Source organism: Pavona decussata, unplaced genomic scaffold (genome assembly GCF_977016875.1).
Source record: "Pavona decussata unplaced genomic scaffold, jaPavDecu1.1 SCAFFOLD_122, whole genome shotgun sequence".
Lineage (NCBI taxonomy): Eukaryota > Metazoa > Cnidaria > Anthozoa > Scleractinia > Agariciidae > Pavona > Pavona decussata.
The window spans coordinates 1223478-1248261 of record NW_028145536.1 but is presented as its reverse complement, the minus strand read 5'-3'; the positions used below and the strand labels follow the sequence as shown (position 1 = coordinate 1248261).

The window sequence follows — 24784 nt, the reverse complement described above, 5'->3', positions numbered from 1 at the left end:
CCTAAATTGTATCAGTTAAATTGAAGCTTGTAAGCGCCACGTTTTACGAAAAAGAAATGGCTTTTTAAAAACTGAAGTGTCCGCTGAAGTATTAGAAAAGCGATTTTCATAGAGATTTGTGTTTATCCGTGCACACTAGCCGTTGTTTGGGTCCCTTGAATAGGGTGTCATTTTTCGGGTTCGGTCTTTAAAAAGGGTATCCGTTTTCCCTTCCTTTACCCTTAAATAGGATCAGGGTTCGAAAACCTTTGCGACACACCCCTATCGAAAATTTTCGGGAGTACCCAAAAAAACACCATGGGGTGTCTTGGCGTCTTTATTAGATCGAGAAGAAAAGGAATCCCGCACGCGCGCGAAGCGAGGGGAGCGCACGCGGAGGAGAGGTAAAGGAAAGGAACTTCTTTTTCATTTCATTTCTACCCAGGAGCCACAATCAGGGATGGAAACCGTAACGGGATCCCATTTTGACTTAGTCCTCGATCCCCATATATGTGTTGTAGTAAAAAAATCTACTTAGCTGAAATTGCGACATACGTGCGTGACGCGCACGTGTGTTAATGGTCAGGATAGCTCGTCGCCCGGAGAAATTGAACATTTTTTCACCCAAATCCAAATCTTTAAATTCACCCAGGGTATATTTCCTCGGTGGCCGCATTTAATAATTATATAATTTCAATAACGTCGAATTCGCGTGGCCCCTAAGCTTACGGTCTCCATACCCGATCATGGCTACTGTTTCTACCTCAGCCGGAAATAATTATTTTTCTTGGAGTTCTAAAGTGACGACTACTGTCCTTGTAGTTCTCCGGCCCCAGGGTTTGCTGGCCCTGTGATGGAAACGCTTTGGCTTGTCTCTCCGGTGCACACTGTACGTTGTCCAATGAGACAAATTTTCATATAAACTCTGCCGCTCGGAAAAACGAACCTCCTTAATTCTAACTCCGTAATTTTTCAGTTTTAAATGCACACGAGCAAAATTTGTATTATCGTGTCTACAACAACACTTCAAGTTTTTCCTTAAAAAGCCTCCATGCTAAAAAAGGGAAGCTGTTACATGTAAAACAGTGGGACTTGAATATTTCCATGTCTTATCTGAGCCAGGAATTTATTACGGTTTGATCTGCTCGAATGCTTTAGCTGAAAATTAAAGTTACAGAAATTTTTTGGAAACTCGGGAACCTTATTAGTCCGGCCCCGATTTTGCGAATGTGCTACTGAGCTGACGTTACGGTCTTTGCATTTTGCTCCTGATAAAAAACTGGCGTACCAGCGGTTTCTGAACAGGGGAGGGAACAGGGAGACTTGACATTTTCACATCATTTTCGTGGAAAAAAGTCTTGCTCGTGTACAGATATAATTTGTCAAGGATAACTCATCACGAATATCTCGTTTATCGTTTGCACCCGAAGAAACAGTTTGCCTAAATATGTTGCCCTTGAGTTGAAAAGCTGAACTGTGTTGTGGCTTCAGCAAGGAAACTGACGAAGACCTCGGTTTGTAATGATCAGTCATTTACACCGGTCGGCGAATTTAACTTGTCATGTCAAGGGTAACTGATCACGTAAAACTTGCTAAACTTTTCCACTTATTTGTCGACAAACGTTAAACGTGTGTAACCAGCCAAAGCTTTCTTCCTTGTTTTCAAGTCATTCAAGTTTGGCGGGTTTGCACCCAAGGGACGTATTTGTAGCTCTCTGATTGGCTGCAATATTTATTGTCATGTTTGTTGTTGACCGTGGCTTGGTATCCGGGCCGTGAGGGAGCGGGTTCGTGATCACTTGGCCGACGGCTGTTATTATCGGCTCCTTGAGAAATTTTTACTTGGGGAAAGAAGTACAACGAGCAGTCAAGCGATCTATAAAGACAGCGAGGAAGGTAAGAGTTAATTTTCAATCGTGTTGTACTCCAATAAGTCCTCACTGGAAGCTTTGCGCGGTGAAGGGACCCAGACCAAAATGGCGACCGCTCGGTGATATGAGACATGTACCGGTAAACAATGGCCACAAATCGTTTCAAATCAATGCGAAACAATAACAATCGAGATAGGCAAATTTAACGAGTACAAGTTAAGTAATATTGTTATTAAATAGATCATAGCTTACCAGCGTTTTGATAAAACTAAACTGTTAGGAGCTGCACACGTTCTCAACCGGACAGTCTGCTAATCGCATGGCCGGAAGAACACTATCGCTTCCAAAAGTTTGGCGGTCTTGCAGTGGTTTACGGGCCAACAATGTGTTTTTAAGCTTAATACACAATAAAACAAAGCTCCATTTTATTCCAAGTTCTGAATTTATTTAGCTTTATTTATTTAACTGTGGATTTTTGAAACAAACTTCCTTTGGTAGTACAGTTAGCGATAGATTGCGTGTCTGCATACAATCGATGATTGAGCGATCAGGGAAGAGGTGTGAATCTAGTTATAGTTTTTGTAAACACGTGGACTGGAATTCATCGCAGAAGGAATCCAAAAATCCACTCTTCATCACGCAAATTGATTCTTGTTTGGAACGAAACTTTGTTTAGTTTTCGGCAAACGGCATGTGGTTTTCCTTTAGATGAATTTGAAAGCAATACAAGTTTAAGCTTCCAAAACGCATTGCTTTTCAATATACAATAACCCATATAATATATTGAACAATGTTAGTAACACGCTTTGTGTTATGTTAATGATTGTACCCTGCAGCTTAATGCTAACTTAAATTTAATTATGATTTAGCTAAGGGTGAGAAATTGGGTTAATTTAAACTGCACCATCTTAAAAAGGTTCTTCAAAACATGAACATAAAGCTTTCCACAGTTTTCTTCATCATAAATGTTGCAATATTGTTATCATTATTTTATTGCCTTTCTCTTTCTGCTTTTAATTTCATGTTTGATTATTTTGGTTGTTGTTTGAATTGTTCTGGAATTCCCCCTCCCCCTGACACACCCCCATGTTTAATTTGAACTGCAGGGACAATTTCTAGTAGCCACATTGTAAGTACTTTTGATTCAAGATGTCAAAAGAATGGCTTTGTTTCTAGTGTAGACAGGTGAAAACAGAGACTTTTGAAAACGGTGACGTAAAAAGCATCACATGCCATTGGTTCCAGTCCAAATCGCAGCATCTGTCCAAGATGGTGGATGGTCTTGTGATTTTAACCCATGCACAATCCCAGGTCCCAGTTGTTTCATTGTTTTCGAGCGTTTTAGTGTGCATAGGTGAAAACGATACGAAAACGCTAGTGTGGATGAAAATATTTTGCTTGGTTTTTGCCGAGATGAAAATGGACACTTTTGAAATCGCATTAGTGGGGATGGAGCCTCAAAAGAATTAATGACAGTGGCGTGGTGCGCATGTTGGTGTACCATAACAAAAAATACTAATGAGAAACCTTTTGTTGATGGTACATTGTATCTTAACATGGTGGCAATGATGTCACTTGAGTTGAAAGAACGAGAACTACTGTATTTGCTGAACATTATGTGCATACAGTACATGTAGTGTCTATTAATTTAGAACTTGGTCCAACAATTGAATTTCAACTTGCAGAGGCCTTAAGATTATTCCTCTGTCCAGGGCTTCTGATAATTCGCGGGAGAAAAAGTCAAATTTCGCGGAATTTTTGGAGACAAATTCGCAGAGAAAACGGACGATTTCGCGGGAATTTTCGAGGCAAATTTCGCTGAAAAACAAAGAAAAAAGCTAAGAAGAAAGATTCCAGAAAAAAAAGATATATTGGAAGGATGTCAAATTCAGGGCAAGAAAGAAAACACAAAAGCTCATCCAACACAGTTCTCAAGGCAATTGTACTTGTTTCAAGCTACAAGAAAAACATAAGCTTTACTGAAATGCCCGGCCAGTTAACCTCCTTTTTCAGCTGCAATTTAGAGCTGAACACAGTAACGCAATAAATTTCTTTTCTGTCCTTGGTCTCTTGTGTTGCTTTGCAGTTTATAAGGCAAGATTGTTCGTGATCAAAGGTTCAAATCCATTTGCGAAGTCAAAACATTGTTGTGTCTTCGATCGTGTCCTGCACGTACGATTAAATATGTGCCTGCATTACTACAGACAGCAGTTTCCTTTCCCACTCAGTATAGTGTGACCGAAAAGTCTTCTCATTTCTGGTGCCCAGGTTTTCACAACAATAATCTAAGAACGCCTGATAGTTATGGTACGTTATGTTTACTCTTGACATTGATGAAATTTCAAGATAAATTTGCATTAATGGAAAGTAAACAGCCCCAGTAGCCAAAATAAGTTTCAAATATTTTGTACTGACATGTATTTGGTAGGATTTTAAACGAATTTCGCAGTATTACGCGGTTTTTTGTGAATTTCGCGGGATTCCGCAGATATAACTGAATTTTGCGGCTCCGCGACCGCGCGAAATATCAGAAGCCCTGTCTGTCTCGCAGAGTGCAACTGCATTGTGCGTGAAGGCAAAAACAAAATTCTATCTGTACACGTAGTTATATATAGCTAACTAGTAAATATCATTCAATGGTACTTATCTAAATTTAAGTTTATGTTACCTCAAAGCATTGTCTTTTGAAGCAAAGAGGTCTTTTTATCGGGTATACTAACTACACTTAATCTTGCTGCTTTGTCTTTATTTTCAGGCCCTGTTTCACTATGTTCCTGAGAGCTGGCCTTAGTGTTGCTAGGCGATTCCATAGACAGTCATTTCAAGGTTTTTGTTGTCTATTTCATTATGCAAGCTTACTGCATCACCTTGTATACATTCAAAGCAATGTGGATTTCTGTAGATGCTTTAACCTTTAGTTAGTAAATAAACATGCATGGTGGCCTATCTTCTTAATAGCAAGGGATCTTGGCCTAGCAGTCATTCTCTTTATGTATGGCAGAAAAAAGAATTATTATTAATAATAAATTGCTAGAAGCACAAAATTTATGTGCCATTACTTGTTGAGATAAAATCATGACCTCAAGAATACCCAGGCAAGACGTGCTTGTCTCAGTAATGATTCTTCCTCTACCAGCAATAAATTTTAAAGTTAAAGGCAAAGCTTTTGAAACACATCTGAGTTTTTGTGAGATTTTTAAATCTGGAGACTCATTTTGCTAAAATAGCCAAACACAAATGAGTTTTGAACGCCTCATTATCTTTTACTTTTCAAATTCATTGCTGGAATCTATAAGAAGAATCATTGAATAACTATGAAAAGAGCCTTTGTGGATCTAAGTGTTTGTTTGTGTGTTTGTTTAAAAAAAAAAAAAACAGGTCAAATTGCCAAACGGTGAAAGATGAAGAAGTCATATCTTAGTGTTTAGCTTTAGTGTAATTTTAATAAGTTTGTAACATACTAATGTTTTCCTGTTGGTTGAATTTGTGCATTGTTTTGGTTATGGTGTGGTTATTATCCCAGAAACAATTATACCAACTGTTGATTGTTTTCTTCTCGTCACTATGACATATTAATTAATTTTACAATTCCTTTTGTTTTCAGGCACCAAGAGTGTGTTAGGTAGCTATGGAAGAAAAACTTGCTCACCAAAGTGTTCCACTTTTAAGGTACATGCATGGTGACACAACATCTTGGCAATCAAAATGATTATTTGTGAAATTAAGACTGAAAAATATTTGAGTCTCGTAGATCCTAATACCCTTGTTTTGTTATGGCTACCTTTATTCTAAAAACAATATCATTTTAATTATGAGAATGCTCAGAATAACTTGTTGTTTGAAAATACATGTATGCTTCAGTGTGAGGTTCTGTAGCTAGGTAAACTGCTATTTCCAATAATTGATTATACACTCAGTCAAGATAACAATGTTGACTGAAAACTTGTACTGGTGTGCAGGATGTGGTAATCAATTGTTAAGGATAAGAATTATGCTTGTAAATGTACAGTGCATGTAAGTGTAATGTCTTGTCTGATGTTATGTTTTTGGAGGATGCAATCCACAATATTATTGTCATCGTGAATGTATGGCAAGATCAGAAAAAAATGGATTTTATGAAACCACTCTCAAGTTACTGATATATGCATTCTCAAACTCATTAATAATTCATCAAGGGAAAACAAAGAAACTCATTACTGTGACCGTGGTTTGAATATGTGATCCTAATTACCATAAAATTTTGCCAACTTTAGCCTTGAATTTCTCCAAGAATTATTTATCATTTGAGAAGCCATATCAAACCCTCGAAAGAGTGTTTCATCAGATATCCAAACACCTCAAAGTCGTTTAAAAAAACTTGGCTGCCCCTAGTTTTTTCAACCTACTTCTCAGTGTTTGGATATCTGATGAAACACTCTTCCTCGTGCTTGATATATTACATGAAAGAGTATTAATTTTTTTTACATGAATTTGTGTTACTCATAATAAACTTTGAATTAAGTTTGTTGTCTATGACCAGCTACCTGCACAGTGACTGTGCAATACCAGATTCTTAACCAACTTTTCATAAACAGTCACTACATAAGGTGACAGTATTCAGTTCTTGTGAGAACTTTATTGTTGCTTTTATTATTTCTTCTTGAATTGCCTCTTTAGGATCCTCACTTTTACCCCAAGCTTCTAGCTGGAACTGTCAGATTTTGTGCCAATGAAGCTAAAGGTGAGTCTCCTATCCAAACAGTCTTCACAATTTATCTTTAATAACTCTCACTTAATAAATGACCATAATTTAAACTGGAATACAAATCTCAGCATTTATTAGTCATGAAGTTCAGAAGTTAACAGGGTCAAATTAAAAGACAGTACACAAAATTTTGGTACCCAGACTTCTCTGTAAATAAATATTGTTGTACATACAGTGTAAGTGATAATCCAGAAAAAGTTAAAACCAACAGAACGTCTTGATTTAATCAATTTAGCAAAAGTAGGTATTCCTGGATGGGTTGTTTTATTTCACTACATGAATGTAAAGAAATAATTCATCTGACAGTTCCCTCCCAGTAACTGCAGTTACTTTGGAACCAAACAAACTCATTGTTTGTTTGCCACTAAAACTTCACTGGAACTGCAAACTTTACAATTCTTGAATATTATTATCACATTCCAAATAAGGACTGTACTTATAAGCATTTATATATTTAATTATAGTATCTTGCCATTGCTGGCAAATCCCTGTAACCCGGCCATGAGCATCCAAGCCAAGGGAACAAAGCACCCATCATACTGTTGGTTCACTGGAAAATAACTTAGGAAGGGGAGGGGGGAAGCTGAGACTGGATGCACACCAGCAAAGCATAGTTTTGAGAATCTTGCACTAGTACACAAAATCTGACTATATTCTGGATATTCCAAAAGCAGAATAGCTTGAAAAACTAAACTGTCATATTCTTCTTCTAACACATAAAAAATTAGTTTCTTTTACTTTCAATTGGCCATTTGGATATTTTTTGTTACCAGGCGACAAATACAACATAGATTTTTTAGTGTGTTCCTTTTTTCAGAATATACAGAAAATGCTCATGATAGTAATAAATATAATTTATAGCTCTTTAATATAGCACAGACTAGAGATTACAATCATTAGAGAGAATGGTAAGAATGTTAAGAACCCCTTAACACAACCACTCTGTTAATATGCCACCATGCATATTTGGCAGCCCAGTTTTCAGTGGTCAAATTAATGAGCTCTTACTGTATTTAGTTAAATTTAATTCCTTTTGGCAGACAAATCTGCACCAGAGGCAGTCACAGGTGTCCCTTATGGCCAGCTGACGATTGGTGTTCCAAAGGAAATTCATGAGGGGGAGAGAAGGGTGGCGTTGTCTCCTGAAGCAGCCAAGCAGTTGATCAAACAAGGCTTTAATGTTGTAGTGGAGACAGGCGCTGGTGCAGGTGCCAAGTTTCTTGATGCTGATTATATTGCCGCTGGAGCAGAAGTGAAGACAGTGAAGGAGGCACTTGGTTCTGATATCGTTTTTAAGGTGCGACTAATTTTACACTGTTAAGGTTCCAAGGATACACAAGGGGACATGTTGCAGGAACAGATTCCCTTGTGTGACTTCCTTGTTTTTATGAAAAAGTTTTTGATGTTGTGCATGTAGAGACACAGTTTTGTCCCTGCAAGATGCTGCATGAAATTCACCTGGTTTGTGCATCATGGACAGGACAAAGTGACCCAAAGTTTTTAATGTCACATAATTTGTGTGCACACTATACTACTCTTTCAAACTGTTCCATTGCTTCTAAATAGAAATGAACCAATAAAAACCAAAAATATTAATGTCATTCATGATTGTATCCTTGCAATGTACCACCTATGCAGTGCTCACAAAGTGGCATATCCCGGTTTCATGTACAGTACTATAACTACAATTATTATCCCCTAACTGTGTAAGACACTGTATGTTGTACTGTAAGAAACTTGGAATGAATGTAAAAATTAATGAAGTAGTGCTTTGATCAGCCAACTTCCAGGGAAGACCATTAGTTATTGTTTAGAAATTCTTTAACACAACTATGACATTTAGTCTTTGTTCTGTAAGTACTCCTTTCCAGAGCTTATCTAGAGGCAACTCTCACCTTATAACTTATGGACACCTCGCTATTACAGACACCTCGATAATATGGAGAGCAGCTACATTGTAAATCCCTGGCAAAAATAGAGCACAGACGTTTGACTGAAATACATTCTCACTATTATGGACTCTCACTATCAAGGACATTAACTGTGATTCATGCTCTAATTTGATTGATGATTGTGTAACTTTCAATAGCTACTCCATGAACAAGAGGAGCTCAAAGACTGGGCTTTTTCTTCACAGATATTATTTTTCTTGAATCATTAATAGTTGTTTCAGAGTTTGGAAAAGTGTTCATAGTTTTAGGAGTGGGACTTTTCAAGACAGGGAGAATAGTAGTTTTTCTGCAAGATATGTGAAATTTAACTAGTAAACTTTTGCAAGACTCATTTTTTGAAAGATCGTTCACCTTCCCTAGGTTCAGGTGACATTAAATGTAAAAAAAAAAATTAATAATAATAATAATAATTGAGGCTTTGAAGAGGTGGTGGACTGTTACATGACTAGTATATCATTCTAGTGAAAGAGATATCAAACTGAGCAAATGCAACAACCAAACTGTGTGGGATCATTGAGGGTACACTGTAGGATGGTAACTTTCAAGCAGAGCTAGTTTAGACCTTGATTTTGTGGTGTGCTACTTAAGGTTAACAGGGTTTATATTCATTTCTTACAGGTGCGTCCGCCTGAGAAAAACCCAGCCTCTGGTGTTCATGAAGCAGATCTCATGAAGGAAGGTGGCAAACTGGTCAGTTTTTTGTACCCAGCCCAGAATAAAGACTTGCTAGATGTCTTGGCCAACAGAAAAATCACTGCTTTTGGAGTAGATTGTATTCCAAGGATTAGCCGTGCACAGACGTTCGATGCTTTGAGTTCGATGGCCAACATTGCAGGCTACAAGGCAGTTATAGAGGCTGCTAATCTGTTTGGAAGGTTCTTCACTGGACAGATCACGGCTGCTGGGAAAGTTCCTCCAGCAAAGATTCTTGTGATAGGTAAAATACATTTTTTATATCCTTTTATGTAACATTTTTCAGCCAAATTTTCAATGTTTCAAGCATGTACAGAGGTGTAACGTTGAGGTTGAAAGAAAAGGAATTCCTGCGACAATAATAGGCCATTTCCGAGTTGCTGTGAACTTCTTTAATACTGAAAGTGAGTCTAAGTGCAAATCTTTTCATACAAAAATTAGTTTTGTTTGCATATGAATGAACACCAAATTAAATGTCATAATAAAAACTTTGCATTTAATCTCGCTTTCACAATGAGGATCAAGGCAACTTGGAAATGGCCTATTATTGTATCAGGGAGGTTTTCAAATTGTGTGATTTTTGAGGATGTTAAAGTTGGTCTGTATGAATTATACAATAAATTATTTGATGTAGTGTAAAGGTCAGCTGTACAAATAATTGCTGGTAAGTCCATGCTCAGTCTGCCACATAATTAGTGAAATTATTTTGTGCTAGCATTCAGTTAAAATAATTGTTTCTATTTCTGTTGAAAACTAGGTGGTGGAGTGGCTGGTTTATCAGCCATAGCTACAGCTAGAAACATGGGAGCTATTGTCCGTGGCTTTGATGTTAGAGCAGCTGTCAAGGAACAAGTGCAATCTTTGGGAGCAGAGTTTCTGGAAGTCACTGGCATTGAAGAATCTGGAGAAGGCAAGTCATTGTTCAAGGACATTTCCTTGTATCAAAGGATTGAGTTATTAACCGAATGGTTTAAGCCTTTGAGAACGACAAAAACAAAAGGAGAGGACAGATGAATAAAATGACAGGACCCTAAGAAAAATGGCAGGGCAGGGCACCCAGTTGTTTAGGCTATTATCACTAGAACATTGAATTGCTTTGAATTGCTTTGAATTGTGGAAGATGGATACCTGTATCTTCCACTGTGGTTAGGCAGCTTCTAGCTAGATTTACTCCAATTGCCTGAAAAATCCCTGGAAATGTCCATAGAGCATCAATAGGATAGCAAACACTAAACACTACATGTACATGCTGTGGAAAAAGGTCTTTAAGCTTTTAGAGAAGTCAGTTGAACAAGGAATGTCGCTGTTCATACATGTACATGTAACTAAGGAAAGTCTTGCATGACTATCTTTGGTTTGCTATTGTCAAAGTGAAATCTGAGATTTATTTTACTGTGTGACAGGTTTCATGGTAATGGATTTTATCTCATGTGGTCATGAAAAGTCAGAATTTTAGGAAACAAATAGTGTACAAATTCTTGCATAATTTGCTAACAGCTTAGTTTATTTTTTCTATCAGGTGCCGGTGGTTATGCTAAGGAGATGTCAGCAGAGTTCAAAAAAGCACAAGCTGAGTTGTTTGCAAAGCAGTGCAAGGAGGTGGACATCGTCATCTCAACAGCATTGATTCCAGGAAAACCAGCCCCAAAACTAATAACTAAGGACATGGTGGAGTCTATGAAGCCTGGATCAGTGATTGTGGATTTGGCAGCGGAAGCAGGTGGAAACTGTGAGCTAACCAAGGCTGGGGAATTGTACAATCATAATGGTGTTAATGTGAGTTGCACGTTACTTTTGGGATGGCAATATGTTTTGGTGAATTTTTGATCATGTTACCAGTCTCAATAGATTGTTTTTGTATCCTCCATAAATACACTGTTGAGAGCCACTGAGCTACAAACGGTACAGGAGACTTGTCTGGGGAGCTGCATATGGAGCATCTGAACTAGTAATTGGAAGGCCATAGGTTCAATTTCTTTTGGAAGAACTTGGTTTTCTTTTTTCTGAGTATGCCTGTGTTACTGACTGAATAATACATCATGCTCGTTTTTTAATATGTTCCTCTGCAAGCGCCCCCATTCCAAGCTACTAGGTCCTAGATCCAGTTCAGTTCCAAGAACATGAAAATGGTCAATTCAGACTTCTCAGCTCACTTTAAACCTTGAAATCATTTGTAAGGTAAAACACCACTCTGCTTGTAGTAACCTTAAGGACAGTGTTTGATCTGACAACGTCGGGTTTCGTACGATGGTACCTGCCAAAACAAAGATATTTTTTCACGGTTTGTAACTACACAGGAAGAGCAGGTCTTAGCATTAAGTCTAAAAAGAAGATTAGTGGTAATCACGCATTTTTAGAGATACGTGTACTAGTTAAGATTCAATTTGGGAGAAAATTCTGTACATTGTTTTGTATTTTTAACCTTTTTTAGAATATTCTAAAAAAGGTTAAAAATACAAACCAATAGATATATTTTTATTGTAGTTGCTAAATTATCTCTGAAAAAATACATGGTTACTCCCAATTTTCTTTTAGGATTCCAATAGCCCTAATGCTAAGATCTGCTTTTCTTGTATAGCCATAAACTGCCCAAAAATACTTCTGTATTAGAAGGCACCATCCTTAAGAACAATAATTTCAACAAAATTAACAGAGATGATTGCGTTTGACAAAGAACGCATTCCTAATCCAGGCGAAATCGAGATTTTTCGACTGCGTATTCATCGACACCAGTTTGGCCCCCCCGAAGAATATTATGCAGGGGCGAATGACGTCATTTCCATCAACCATGTGCTTTGTTTCTAGCGGGAGTCCTCGCAGGAGTCGAGTTTCGCGTGTTGGTGTGCTTCCTTATCGAGTTCGATCTTCTCTTCGGTCTCTTCGCGATTGGTGTGCTTGCTCTTCGAATTCTGGACTGCGCTTCCTTGCTGTGTGGACTGTTATCAGATAAGTTGCGTTGTTTACGTTTGAAGTTTAAGTTACCGGCATTTGGAATCTTGCGAAAGTATTGCGAAAGCTTATCGATGTTCAGTTCCTTCATTTCAGCGGGGGTCGAGTTTCACGTTCTTGCATCGCGTTTGGTGTCCTTAGGATGGTTTCGCTGTTTAAGTTAGAAAGAAGACTTGCGGATTAGATTTAGATTTATCAACGGCTTCACGAAGTGTGTACGACTGCGAAGACACAGAAATAAGTTCGGCATAGTGTTGTTTACCCGTTTCACTACAAGAAACCAACGCTGCCTTGCGCTGTCTAAATCAAGAGACAAGTTGCGTAGTTTCAGCAGTTTCAGTTTCGGAGATGTGTAGCTCGGCAAATAATTTACTCAGCGAGTTTTGTAGATCGGCAAATGGCCATGATTTGTGATCACCAAAGCAAAAAGTTGCCGAGTTGTGTAGCTCCGCAAATGGCCATGATTTATTTCGAGAAAAGCAACATTCCTAATGCGAGTGAAACGAACAAGTGCAGTTGCAATGGCAGACACTTTATCGAGTCATTTGATTATAAGGGATTGCAACCACTCGATGGTACCCAGTTTTGTCAGCGTAAGGCAGCGTTGGTTTCTTGTAGTGAAACGGCCACAGTTCGGTTCCGATTTACAGGGAACAACTCTGCGAGACAGCCAACTTTGTTTGCATTTTTAACATTCTTGGAGCGATGTGCGGACGAGCTGGAAAGAGTTCGCTCTTCAAGCGTTTCATCTCGGTTTTTTGCCGATTACAACCGAAAATATTGTGCGTTTTTTAATAAAGGAAATGCTGTTTTCGAAGATTTGATTCAAAAGATTAAAGCATTATTACGTGCGGCGTACTGGTTTAGCGAGGTTAAAAGCGATCGCGCGTGTTTCCATTCTCAGCTTGTGAAACAGCGGTCGAAAAAGTCGCAATATTTTAGTTTCGCTTCCTTCACTATTAAAACTTGGTTTAGTGAACAAGCTATCCAGTCATCTGTCAGTGGAACACACGGTTACAATCTAAATCAGTTGATAGAAAATGAAAAAAAACGTGAAATTGCCTTTTGAGATGATCTCAATAATATTTATGCAAATTTGTAACGCTACGCCGAAGAAGTATTACAGCGGCTTTCAATTTCTCCTCAAAGGCAATGGCAAGTGAACGGGCACGTTGACGTTTTCCCGGTTCCTTGCCGAATTCTACCGTAAATGTTGTGCCTTTTTTAATTAGAAAATGCTTTTTCGAAGTTTTCATTCAAAAGATTCAAGAAGAATCAAGTATAAATCTCGCGTAGCGTACTGCTTGCGCAGCAAATGTATTATCATATTTTATTCTTTCATTAAGTATATTTAGCTATTTATTGATTGATTAATTTTTTATTTCTTATATAATTATCTATCTTTTGGCTTCTTTTCCTCTATTAACGTGAAACTCAACTCCCGTTAGAAACGAAGGAAATGAACATATCGATATGCTTTCGCAAGATTCCAATTAATGCCTGTAACTCTAACTTCAAACGTAAACAACGAATCTTACCTGATAACAGTCCACACAGCAAGGAAGCACAGTCCAGAATTCGACAAGCAAGCACACCAAACGTGAAGAGAAGGTCAAACTCGACAAGCAAGCCACCAAATATCCATTATATTACAAACACTGGGTTATAGATTGATAACATTTTTTGCAATTTTAATAAACATGTGAAAAATATCTGGCACTCAGTGTAATTTTTTTTCCCAAATGGTCGAACGCATCTCGCTAATCTCTGATTATTACTAGTATTATACACTTTACAATGTATGTAAAGCATACATGTGAAATGACACAAGTTTACCCATAGGAAAACTTTTTATCTAACTGTAGATTGTTGGCTATACTGATCTACCAAGTCGGCTACCCACACAGTCAAGTACTCTCTATGCCAACAACCTGACCAAGTACCTTCTTTCTATGGGAGGGAAGGGAGAATTTGCCATTGATCTCAAGGATGAGGTTGTCCGTGGCTCCATTGTGCTTCAAGATGGCAAGATGATGTGGCCCCCTCCTGCAATTGAGATGCCTGCACCATCCCCGTCCAAGCCAAAAGAGATTGTCAAACCACCAGAGCAAACACCACTTGCTGCTGCGGCATGGGAATCTGGCCTCACAGCAAGTATGAACCAAATGATTAACAGCTACATGAAGAAATTTATTTGACAATAAAAATCTGCGATAAAATATTGTAAAACATAGCATGACGTTTCGACGTTTCCAGAACGTCATTATCAAGTGAAAGTAAAATAATGAAACGTCGTGCTATGTTTTACAATATTTTATTGCAGATTTTTATTGTCAAATGTTTTACCAAATTCTTACTTATTTGAAGAAATTTATACAAAGTTTATTTTATACCCTGGTACCCAGAAATAGTGCATTATTATTTTGTTTGTGGCTTGCATTTGCAGAGAAATTTTACTCTCCCAGAGGAAATTTTGCTAAGTATCTAAAATAGACTCTTTCAACAAAAGTTGCAGGTCAGATTCTAGCAGTATGCAGGACATACACTGTACATGTGCACTGCATAGAGTAAATTGACTTAACCCTTTAGGTCCCAACATCAAGATGCAAATTCTCCTTAATGTCCTCCACCTATTCCTTTGGTACCAGTTGGGAGAATTTTGCTTAAACATCAAGACATGTTATCTCTGGCAATCATCATTTCCTTTACTCTTAGAAAGAAAGAGAGACCTGTGTTTGAGTAAGCAGTGACATTGTAAGGAGAAAATAACTAGGTACTGGTCATTGTCTGGGCTTGAAGTCTTAGTAGCTTGGGTCTCCCTGTAGTTCCTGGTCTTTGGTCACTGGTGTGCAGAAGGTCATACATGTACAATCCTGGCCAATATTTTCTGGGACAGATACGAAAATAACATTTTGGAGTGTACATTCGTGTTCTGGAAAACATAGCCAGTTGCCATAAATTTGGTTTTGCTGTCATTGCAAATTTTTGAAAGCCCCCCCTCCCCCAAGAAATATTGATAGCCACTGAAATTATTCAGACTGTACACTGTACATAAACACAGCAACATGACAACATTGCATGGGGTTGGGTGGTGGGGGAGGTATTTTGTGTTGAGTTTTGGAAATGGTCCCAACAGTTTTGGATTGTTGGTTTGACTCATTAAAAACTGAGTTTCTTTGACAGTAATTTTCAATTTAACAGAGCTATGCATGTATGATTTCCTTGAACAAGCAGCTAGGAACACCAAGACCAGTAAATATTTTTTCTCTTTGCCACAAAACCATTGGCATACATGTATGCTATTAATTTTTTACCGTTTACAACATTAAATTCTAAAACATAAATGAGCAGGTTTAGCATTGCATCTATACTTGTACCATAATGTTTTAACAATCCTTTTCTTGTGTTTACTTTACAGCTGGCTTAGGCTCACTGCTCGCTCTGGGAATCGCTTCCCCAAATCCTGCCTTTGCTACCATGGTAACCACCTTCTCTCTAGCTGGTGTGATTGGATACAAAGTGGTGTGGGGTGTGACGCCCGCTCTTCACTCCCCCCTGATGTCTGTCACCAATGCTATATCTGGCATCACAGCTGCAGGGGGGCTGGTGTTAATGGGTGGTGGGATGTTGCCAAACAATACTGCTACCTCGCTAGCGGCCATTGCTACCTTGGTGTCCTCTATTAACATTACTGGGGGATTTATCATCACAAAGAGGATGTTGGATATGTTCAGGAGACCAGGTACATGTATTCGTTTGATACTGACCTGTCTCTCAAGTCATTTTCATGATTAGTTTGACCACTTTTGTTGTGATCTGGTTTTGTTTCATCCAACTGGATAATCTAAGGGAACAGGTCATTACAAGTTTGTTCGAAGAGGACCCACCTTGTCTGGGGTAGGGGGGTTAACAAAGACACCACCTATCTCATGAACATCATCAACAAAATTTCATTTGCTTTAAAATTTGAGTGGACACGGAAATGTTCATCTAGCAAGAGTCAACATTGCTGGGATGAAAAAGGAAACTGAGGTTTGAATCTCACTGTCATTTTTTTACTGCTGGATAGAGGGCTGGCTATGCAACAAAGACACCATCTTTTGAGGTTGAGGAAGGGGGTGCAGGCAGAGCCCACCATCTATTTTGTGGTTTGGTGGGCCCTGTTGGAGTGTAGTAGTTTTGATCACTTCCCTAACCCTCAGAGGTCACTGGCTGGCTAAGAATTTAATGTGAGCAAAGCAGTTGTTATTTTAGTGCTTTTCTCTGATATACCTGTACTTTGCAAAGGTCTCCTGTTAGTTAAGAATTCCTTGTTAGGAACCTCGGGTGTTTTTTTTTTTTTGATGGGGGGTGGGGAGGTTGGGGTTACATAATCAAGTTATTGGTATTAGAAAGATGAAGATGATTATTATTGTAGTGACAAGGTTGTTCAAGATTGTCATCGTTTAGTAGCCGGTACCCAGCCATTATTGTTGTTGTTGTTGTTGATATTTAAGATGATGATGATGTGGTTTGTTTTCCCCAGGGGACCCCCCTGAGTATACGTACCTGTATGCCATTCCTGGAGCCGCTGTGCTGGGTGGGTATGCTGCAGCTAAGATGGCTGGATATCCTGATATTGATCAGATGGCTTACCTAGCCTCATCACTGTGTTGTGTGGGTGCACTGGGTGGACTCTCAACTCAGACATCATCCAGACAGGGAAATGCTCTTGGTGAGTGGATTATTGGTCATTATTGATAGGAAACGTAATCGGCGATGAAGACCTTTTTCGTTGTGGGAGTGTAAGTCCTTAAATGTGTCCACCGAGGTGATATTCCCTGGCTGAATATTAAAATTTGGACGTCATTTTGAACGGGTGGAAACAATTTTCAATATCTCCATGCGCGATCCTGGCTTTTTACATGTCTGCGCATCATGTGCATATTGCGCAATTTTTTCTAAAAATAGATGTTTTTGGTACAAGCCCGCAAGTCAAAATGGCATCTCGTTAGGGTCTCCATCCCTGATTATGGCTCCTGTTATCAATTTACGGTAAGAAATCTACTATTCATGGCCAATCATTGCCCATTCTTAACTGGCCCCTGTCATTTGTCAATTGTTGTTTTCTAAAGCCGAAAAGGGGGAAAGGATGTGTATTTCCTATACAACTGACTGCCACGAAATGCACTTATTCATCGGCGCAATTTCCAGCCGTCTACCCAAATGATCCCATAATCCCTCGCTCGTATCAGTCTCCCCGTAGTTTCTGGAGTGGGGAACAGGAACATAACCTTCCGTGGTCAAATTTATGCACCATGTTCGACACACGTCCGCTATGTTACATGTAGGTGCCAATACAGTCGACTCCCGCGATAGCTCGAACCTTCAACGGAAATTGAAATTTACAGAATACAAAGGCTACTTTAAAATAAATTGAATGGTTTGGACTGCAGTAGCGGTTTGTTTTGACCTGTCACGGCTTGACAAACATGGTTCGAGTTATCGAGGGTAAAATTATATAGAAAATGACCTCAAGGGAAAGGAAAATTGCCTCGAGTTAGCAGGAGGTTCGAGTTACCGAGGGTAAGATTACAGTAAATGTATGAAGGAAATCTAGGGGGAATTTGATTTTGGTTCGAGTTAGCGAGGGTTCGAGTTGATGTGGGAGTCGACTGTATATTTTTATTTGCGGTAGTGATTCCGCAATGCTGTACTCAAGAAACTGAATAAAGCCTGGTAATGCTTGTTTCATAGGAATCATTGGCATTGGTACGGGTATGACGGCCACAATCGGAGCATTAGCACCCACCACTGATGTGCTGACTCAGATGGGTGCCATGATGGGCGTCGGAGGTACCATAGGTGCTGTCATCTCCAGCCGCATTGCCGTCAGCGACCTGCCTCAGCTTGTAGCAGCCTTCCACAGTTTTGTCGGTCTAGCTGCTGTGCTCACTGCCATCGCCAAGTACCTGGCTGATGTGGACCTCTTTGCTGACGACCCCGCTGGCAATGTCCATAAAGCAGCGATCTTTCTGGGCACCTACATTGGCGGTGTGACGTTCACAGGGTCCCTGGTGGCGTTTGGGAAGCTCCATGGGCTATTGGATTCCCGCGCGCTGAGTCTACCCGGGAAGAACATGCTGAATATTGGCATGGCACTGGCCAATGTTGGAGCTATGGGATGGTACATGGCTACCGATAGTGCAGCAATAGGGATACCTATGTTGGGTAAGTGGTTGTTACTGTACAATTCCGAAAGAAGGATGTTTGAGAATGATGTATTAATCAGTAAATGACACAGGCATACTCAGAAAAAGGAAATCCGAGTGCTCCTTTCAACAGTCAAACCTAAAACCTTCCGATTACTAGTTCGGATGCTCTACCACTGAGCTACAGGAGACTCGTGGGAGCTAAGTCGTTCTCGGGGCTTTTCTCGGATGTGTCTTCGTGTGGGGAAAAATCGCACTGAACATCAAAGTTGTTTGCTCGTTGTTATTTTACTGTACAACATCAAATTTGGGATCTTTCTTCCTTGGGGAGGTGGGGAGTTTAAAGCAAGTGTGACAAGAAATTACGAACAACAATTAAGGGACCCACCACCTTAATTTTTACATGTAGGTTAGGAGGGTGGGGGCGTAGCTTTTTTTTTCTGGCCAAATTTCTTTTTCGGGACTAAAAGCTTTGTATGAATTTTATTTTGTCAGATTGCAAGATATTTTGTTGCTTTGTTATGCTGTGCACGATTTTTTCTTCCTCTACTAAAGGTTTAAAGGAATCTTTTTGGTATATGCTCAAACCTCGACCCCTCCCTCAAGAATAAAATGTTCCGTCCCTAATGAGAATTTTTTTGGTTTGCAGGCACCACAGCCGCGTTATCTTCCATCATGGGTGTTCACATGACAGCATCCATTGGTGGCGCTGACATGCCTGTGGTCATCACTGTACTCAACAGCTACAGCGGTTGGGCTCTCTGTGCAGAGGGGTTCATGTTGAATAATGATTTACTCACCATCGTGGGAGCTTTAGTGGGATTCTCCGGAGGCATCTTGTCTTACATCATGTGCAAGGCTATGAATCGTTCTCTAGCTAATGTGCTGTTCGGTGGATACGGCACGTTGTCTACTGGTGAGTCAATAAGCTAGTTCATCTTCTTTAAGGCGTTGTTAACTTGCGTTACCTCACGTTGCTAGACTCGTACTGTACAAGTTGAACCGCAATTGTATTTGTCGCTGGTCCCATGACCAATTCTGTCTTCGGAAAAGGAGATCTAACGGACCGTTTTCGGAGTCATTTTGGTTGCGAAGGTCTTAGGGCCTGACCAAACTAGGAAACATTGTCTCTTGTAAGACGGTGGCAAAACTAGGGGGCATGTTTCAGAAGAAAAGTTTGCGTACGTTAAGCAACAATGTTTTTACTTGATTCAAAACGTTTTCTTGCTTCCGAGACGTAAAATTTGTCTACGTAACGGATGTCCCTCGCGCGGCTAAACTGGGAAACATTTGCGTCCACATTAATGTTTCTGTAAGACAAATGTTTCCTAGCTGAAACAGACCCTTAATCGCCTTGGATATCTGGTTTTAGTATATAATTGTGTTGCCTAGAGGATTGCACTGATTGCTGTTCTGACGTAAATGGCCAATTTCATTTACAACATACACAAAGACGATTTGGTTTTAAGTTATTTATTTGGAAGGAAAGTTTTACAAATTAGTCTGCGAGCAGTAGAAGAACTGAAATTTCAAGATACAAGTTGGGTGCGAGAGCCACTCTGAAAAGAGCCTCCTAGAGGTCTTCAATGGTTGTAATTATGATTGTCTTCAATTCACTGCAATTCGTCCAATAGTATCAAAGGTCGACCTAATTTTCTTACAGTTGCAGCTCAGCAGTTTCTCCGGCCTCCTTTGCCGCTGTATTTATCCGAAGTCCGTTTTCTTCGTTTTCCATGAGTGTTGTCAATCTGTCCGCATGCCACGCTGTTGGCTCGTCTTGTGCGGCCCCTCGTCTCCTGTCCCCTCCCCACTCCGGACGTTCCTTCCGATGGCTGTTTGGTTTTCTTCTGAAGCACCACCTGACCGACCATAGCAGCCGCGCCTTCACCTGACCGCTTGGAAGCTCTGGTCACGTGTCGCTTCCTCAGCACTGTAGGTTCGACAATTTCCGGTAGCTCTCGGTAATAATCCGCGCTGTAAGACTTGTACGAGAGACGTGATTGGCCGGCGTTTGGCGCTAAAATCACAGGCGGTTCGGGCAGCGGTTTGAGAGTGAATACCGACGTGGGGTTGTTTCCCGCGTTGCCGGTCTCCTTGTGCAGCGATTCGTCGAAGAGAAATTGTAGCGACGATTTCTCGCCGAAGTCGGTTTCGTCGGTTTTCATAGAGCAGTCTGAGTCGTCCTTGTTTTCACCGTCTGTCGGAACTTGGGCAAAGAGAACCTCGAGGGAAGACTTGTCGACAGTGTCCGATTGTTTCTCTGCGAACAGATTTCCAAGTGACGGCTTGTCGTTCAAATCCGACGTTTCCTTTTCTGACGAAATTTCTCCACCGGGAGATGACTCTTTTATGGAACCACTGAATTCCGGCTTGCTTTCCTCAAACAAAGTTTGCAAAGAAGAGGCTCGCTCATCTTCCTGTGAACTGCTGTCATCTTGCTCCCTGTAGTTGTCGTCGTTTGTAATTTCCTCAACCAAAACCCAGTCGTCTTCAATAATCTTGGAGTCGTCAAACGAGACTTCTCCGTTGTTGGTTCGTTCTGGTTGCTCTTCGGGCGAACCCCAAACCAGGTTTGAAAGCGAAGAAAACATTCTTTCTAAACTGATTTCATTTGTTGTGAAGTTCTAAAGCGCGCCATGTTTTGGTGTAACTGGTGATGTCATAATGCCACGCGTTATGACGCGACGTTTCTAATTAGTGACAATTGAGCAGATTTTTGCTCACGCGATCGGCAATAGAATCCTAGGAATTCGGTTCGGTTTATTCGGTTATCATTTGTCTTACAGTGGAACCTCGATTTAACAAACCTCTATATAACGAAGTCCTCGGTATAATTAACAATTATTCACCGAAGTGGAGATGAATAGTACTTGGCTAATCACCTCCGAGCTAGCCAATCAGCGCGCGCCCTTCGAGGTTCCCTTCGAGGTTCCACTGTACTTCAACGGATTACTGCAGAGATTTCATCCAATAAGAAAACTCGAATCTCAACAGAATTCGAATTTTCATGTGGAGATATCGCCGTTGCCAACATGTTAGTTTTCCTCTGATATGGACAACCATCATCATCATCATCATCATCATCATCATCATCATCATCATTATCATCATCATCAAGTGGGAGACATTGGACCCGTGTCCAGTGCAGAAATATTTATTTTAATTTAATCCTCTCTTAAATCCGTTTGTGCACGTACGGAATGTTTGTTTCGGAAGCAAACTTGTTCTGAGAGAGGCAAAAATGTTTATTTATTTTTGCGCAAAACCATTTTTTCTTTCGCATCAAGTGTTGCGTACACGCGCAATCTGGCGGCTTGTTTCAAGTTCGCTCGAAAACCTGATGGAAAACTGCACAAACCAAGTAGCACGAAAATCTGTTTTATTGTAATAAGGCCTTAACTAAAGGGGCTTTCCATTTGTCAGATGGAACTGGCCTGCCTTCCGCTCGGTCTGTAAATCGAATGCGTTATTTTGAAGGGATGTTGCTACCTGGTGGATAAAACTTATAATCCTTCAAATTGTTACATTCCTTTTACGAACTGACCGGTTTGGTGTACCAGTTGTGACAAATGGACAGCGGAAAGCTTTACTTACTCATTGTGTCTTGGCAGGGACGGGCACGCGGGAAAAGATAACAGGAACACACACAGAGATCAATGCTGATGGTGCTGTAGAGTTGTTGACCAACTCCAAGAATGTGATCATCACTCCAGGCTATGGACTGGCTGTAGCTAAGGCGCAATACGCTATTGCTGATATGGTTCAAGCACTCAAGGAAAAGGGACTCAACGTGCGATTCGGGATCCATCCCGTAGCGGGACGTATGCCCGGACAACTCAACGTTTTGCTTGGTGAGTTTGTCTCCTTTTAGCGGGTTATTAGATTTCCCTTCTTGTTCGCCAGTAGCCATTTGTTGGCCTTGACGGGAGAGACAATATCATGGAGTTACTTTCTTGTCTAAGGAAACCAGAACAGAATTTTCTTGTCTGGGGAAACCGCTGGCCGTTAGATCAACAGTTCGACGAGCGTGTTAAGGCGAATATTTTCATCTCAAACATTTATGTTCGTGTTGCAGCTGAGGCTGGAGTGCCTTATGATATTGTACATGAAATGGATGAGATCAATGACGACTTCGGAGACACGGACCTCGCTTTGGTGATTGGCGCCAACGATACAGTGAATTCCGCTGCCCAAGACGATCCAAATTCTGTGATCGCGGGCATGCCAGTTCTGGAAGTTTGGAAAGCGAAGCAGGCAAGTGATTTGACATTTGACAATAGCTTATGAAAACATGTCATGCCAGTAACGTGTAGTTCTTCTTGCAGATTGTGGTGATTGAAGGTTGATGTTATTAATTAACCCTAACCAAACAAGGCGAATGGTGATATATTCTTAGGTTCAGATAACAATATTTAACAATTATTCCACGAGCGCGTGTTACCATCCTTAAGAAACCCAAGTTTCTCGGACTATCCCGAGATGCGCAGAACGTATGCACGGTAGGAAAAGGAAGCACCGTGCTTAAGAATGAAAATGGGCGAAAAGGCATCAGAAATTATGAGAAAGATGAAATGCCCAACGTGTCACGAGCCTGTGACAAGGAAAACAATCCGAGTCTTCGATGGGAATCGAACCCATGACCTTCTACCCAGCAGTGGGAGGATTATTTAAAGGGGAAGTATCACGAAAATTTGATGCGATTTCAAAACCCAAAAATGTTTGTCTGACAACAGAAACAAAACATAATTGTCTAGTTTTGTTATAAATTATCATCCCAGTGTAATAAAACTGTCGATTGGTGCCCCTGGCCAGAGACAGAGTAGGTCAGAATGGATTGAAACTTGTTTTCAAGTTTTCGTAGTTTTGTCTCCGAAATGCGCTAGAACAGAGTACGAGTTGTTCCTGTCAAGAATGGAGTTGATTTCTCTCATCTCGTTGTTCTAGAATTATTTTGTAGCAAAGTGAAGGTCTTATTTCACCATTTTTAACAAAAGAGGTCAAAAATCCCGTGATACTCCCCCTTTAAACCACTGAGCTACAATAATTGTGTTTAAAAACCGAAAAAGAAAACGCTAGCTTTGTTGATGGCAAACGAGTCCGTCAAAAAGCACTTCATTAGGGACGGGTCCTTTGTTATCAAAATTGATCCCCAAACCGACGCTCTTCATCAGAGCAAATTTTCCTTCAAATGATTTACACAGTATTGTTTCCAGGTTCTCTCGATCTAATTGCCCGCGTGTTTGATTGACAGGTGATCGTGATGAAGCGTACGCTGGGCACAGGGTACGCGGACGTGGATAATCCCGTGTTCTACAAGGAAAACACTTCGATGCTGCTGGGCGATGCGAAGACCATGTGCGATGCTCTCCTTAACAAAGTCAAGGAACACTATGGCAGTTAACGAATGTTTAAGTTATTGCCGCCACAATCAATTATGGTAGATTTTACTGTGGACAATATTTTTCTCTAAAAGAAAATTGAGATGCGCTTTTGATACAGTCGTGACTGGCCGTTGTGTCTTTCTCTCGTAGTTAGGTAAGAAAAGAAAAGGAATGTCGTTTAATAGTTTTCTGTTAGGTAGAAGTGTTAAAAATTCACCTCGTGACTCAAGCCTTCGGAGGTAGTCTTAGGTATTTCTGCTTTGTTTTGTGTTTATCTATTTTTTTCCGAATAATCTTCAAAATTTCAAAGGCAAGCCGGCGATCTGTTAGCCTAACTATAGAGCAAAGCAAGGCCAAGAGTATCTGTTTTGCCGATTTGACACCTAGATTTGTTTTCAGGGCCTGGTGGCTCGAAAATCGTTTAAGCTAAACCCGGGATCCAAAGTTAACAAAATACAGTTTGTCCTGTTTCCAAGATTTTCAACTGATAATTTCAATTGACAGTTCGCAAACGACCATTTGGTAGTAAAGAAGTTACAGCCCTTATTGTTGAGCAATAAACCAGCACTGAAAGTGAAACTAATCATGGGCTAGCTTAACCCTGATTTGAACAACCGGGTTCGGGATTTCAAAGCAGCTGACTAAAGTTTTCAAACCGTGTAGAGGCTAGCATATTCCCGGCTTTCACATGTTTTCAATTGAGCTGTGTACTGAATCAGGCGTTTTTTGCCAGCGTTTTATCAATATTTCTGACACAAACGATTGGTTTTGTAAACGCACATTAAGTCTTTTTTGTAACGTAGCATGTTAAAATTCTTCAAATACGTTGTGTGCGGAACGGGATTCCAAACCAATGTACCGAGTATTGTAATCGGACATTCTCTAAGAGTGCTAATGTAAGGATTGTGTGAAATAAAGAGTGCCTTGTAAAGGATACTTTACTGCTTGCTCGAGTATATCTTTATTTGTTACGAAAGGTTGAAGGTTACACCTAGTCGCGCGCCGACTATTTGAGGGAGAAACT

The 24784-nt window shown here is 40.1% G+C and overlaps 1 protein-coding gene across 1 annotated transcript; it reads left to right on the top strand.

The window, feature by feature from the left end:
* The first annotated feature begins 1745 nt into the window (after nt 1-1745).
* Nucleotides 1746-24706, top strand: LOC146469557 (NAD(P) transhydrogenase, mitochondrial-like). The gene is made up of 16 exons (XM_085123197.1): nt 1746-1875; nt 4606-4676; nt 5455-5519; nt 6507-6570; nt 7635-7891; nt 9165-9483; nt 9997-10149; nt 10759-11015; nt 14054-14342; nt 15607-15930; nt 16714-16902; nt 17925-18398; nt 19029-19295; nt 21991-22230; nt 22455-22633; nt 23631-24706. Exons 2-16 carry the CDS (start codon nt 4619-4621, stop codon nt 23778-23780), a joined length of 3285 nt encoding a protein of 1094 aa, XP_084979323.1. The 5' UTR covers nt 1746-1875; nt 4606-4618; the 3' UTR covers nt 23781-24706.
* Nucleotides 24707-24784: the final 78 nt, after the last annotated feature.

Coding starts and splice junctions, on each gene's coding strand:
- LOC146469557 (XM_085123197.1), top strand. CDS start 4,619: ATGTTCCTGAGAGCTGGCCTTAGTGTTGCTAGGCGATTCCATAGACAG. Junction 4,677..5,454: donor CCATAGACAGTCATTTCAAG/GTTTTTGTTGTC, acceptor TTTTGTTTTCAG/GCACCAAGAGTGTGTTAGGT. Junction 16,903..17,924: donor CAGACAGGGAAATGCTCTTG/GTGAGTGGATTA, acceptor CTTGTTTCATAG/GAATCATTGGCATTGGTACG.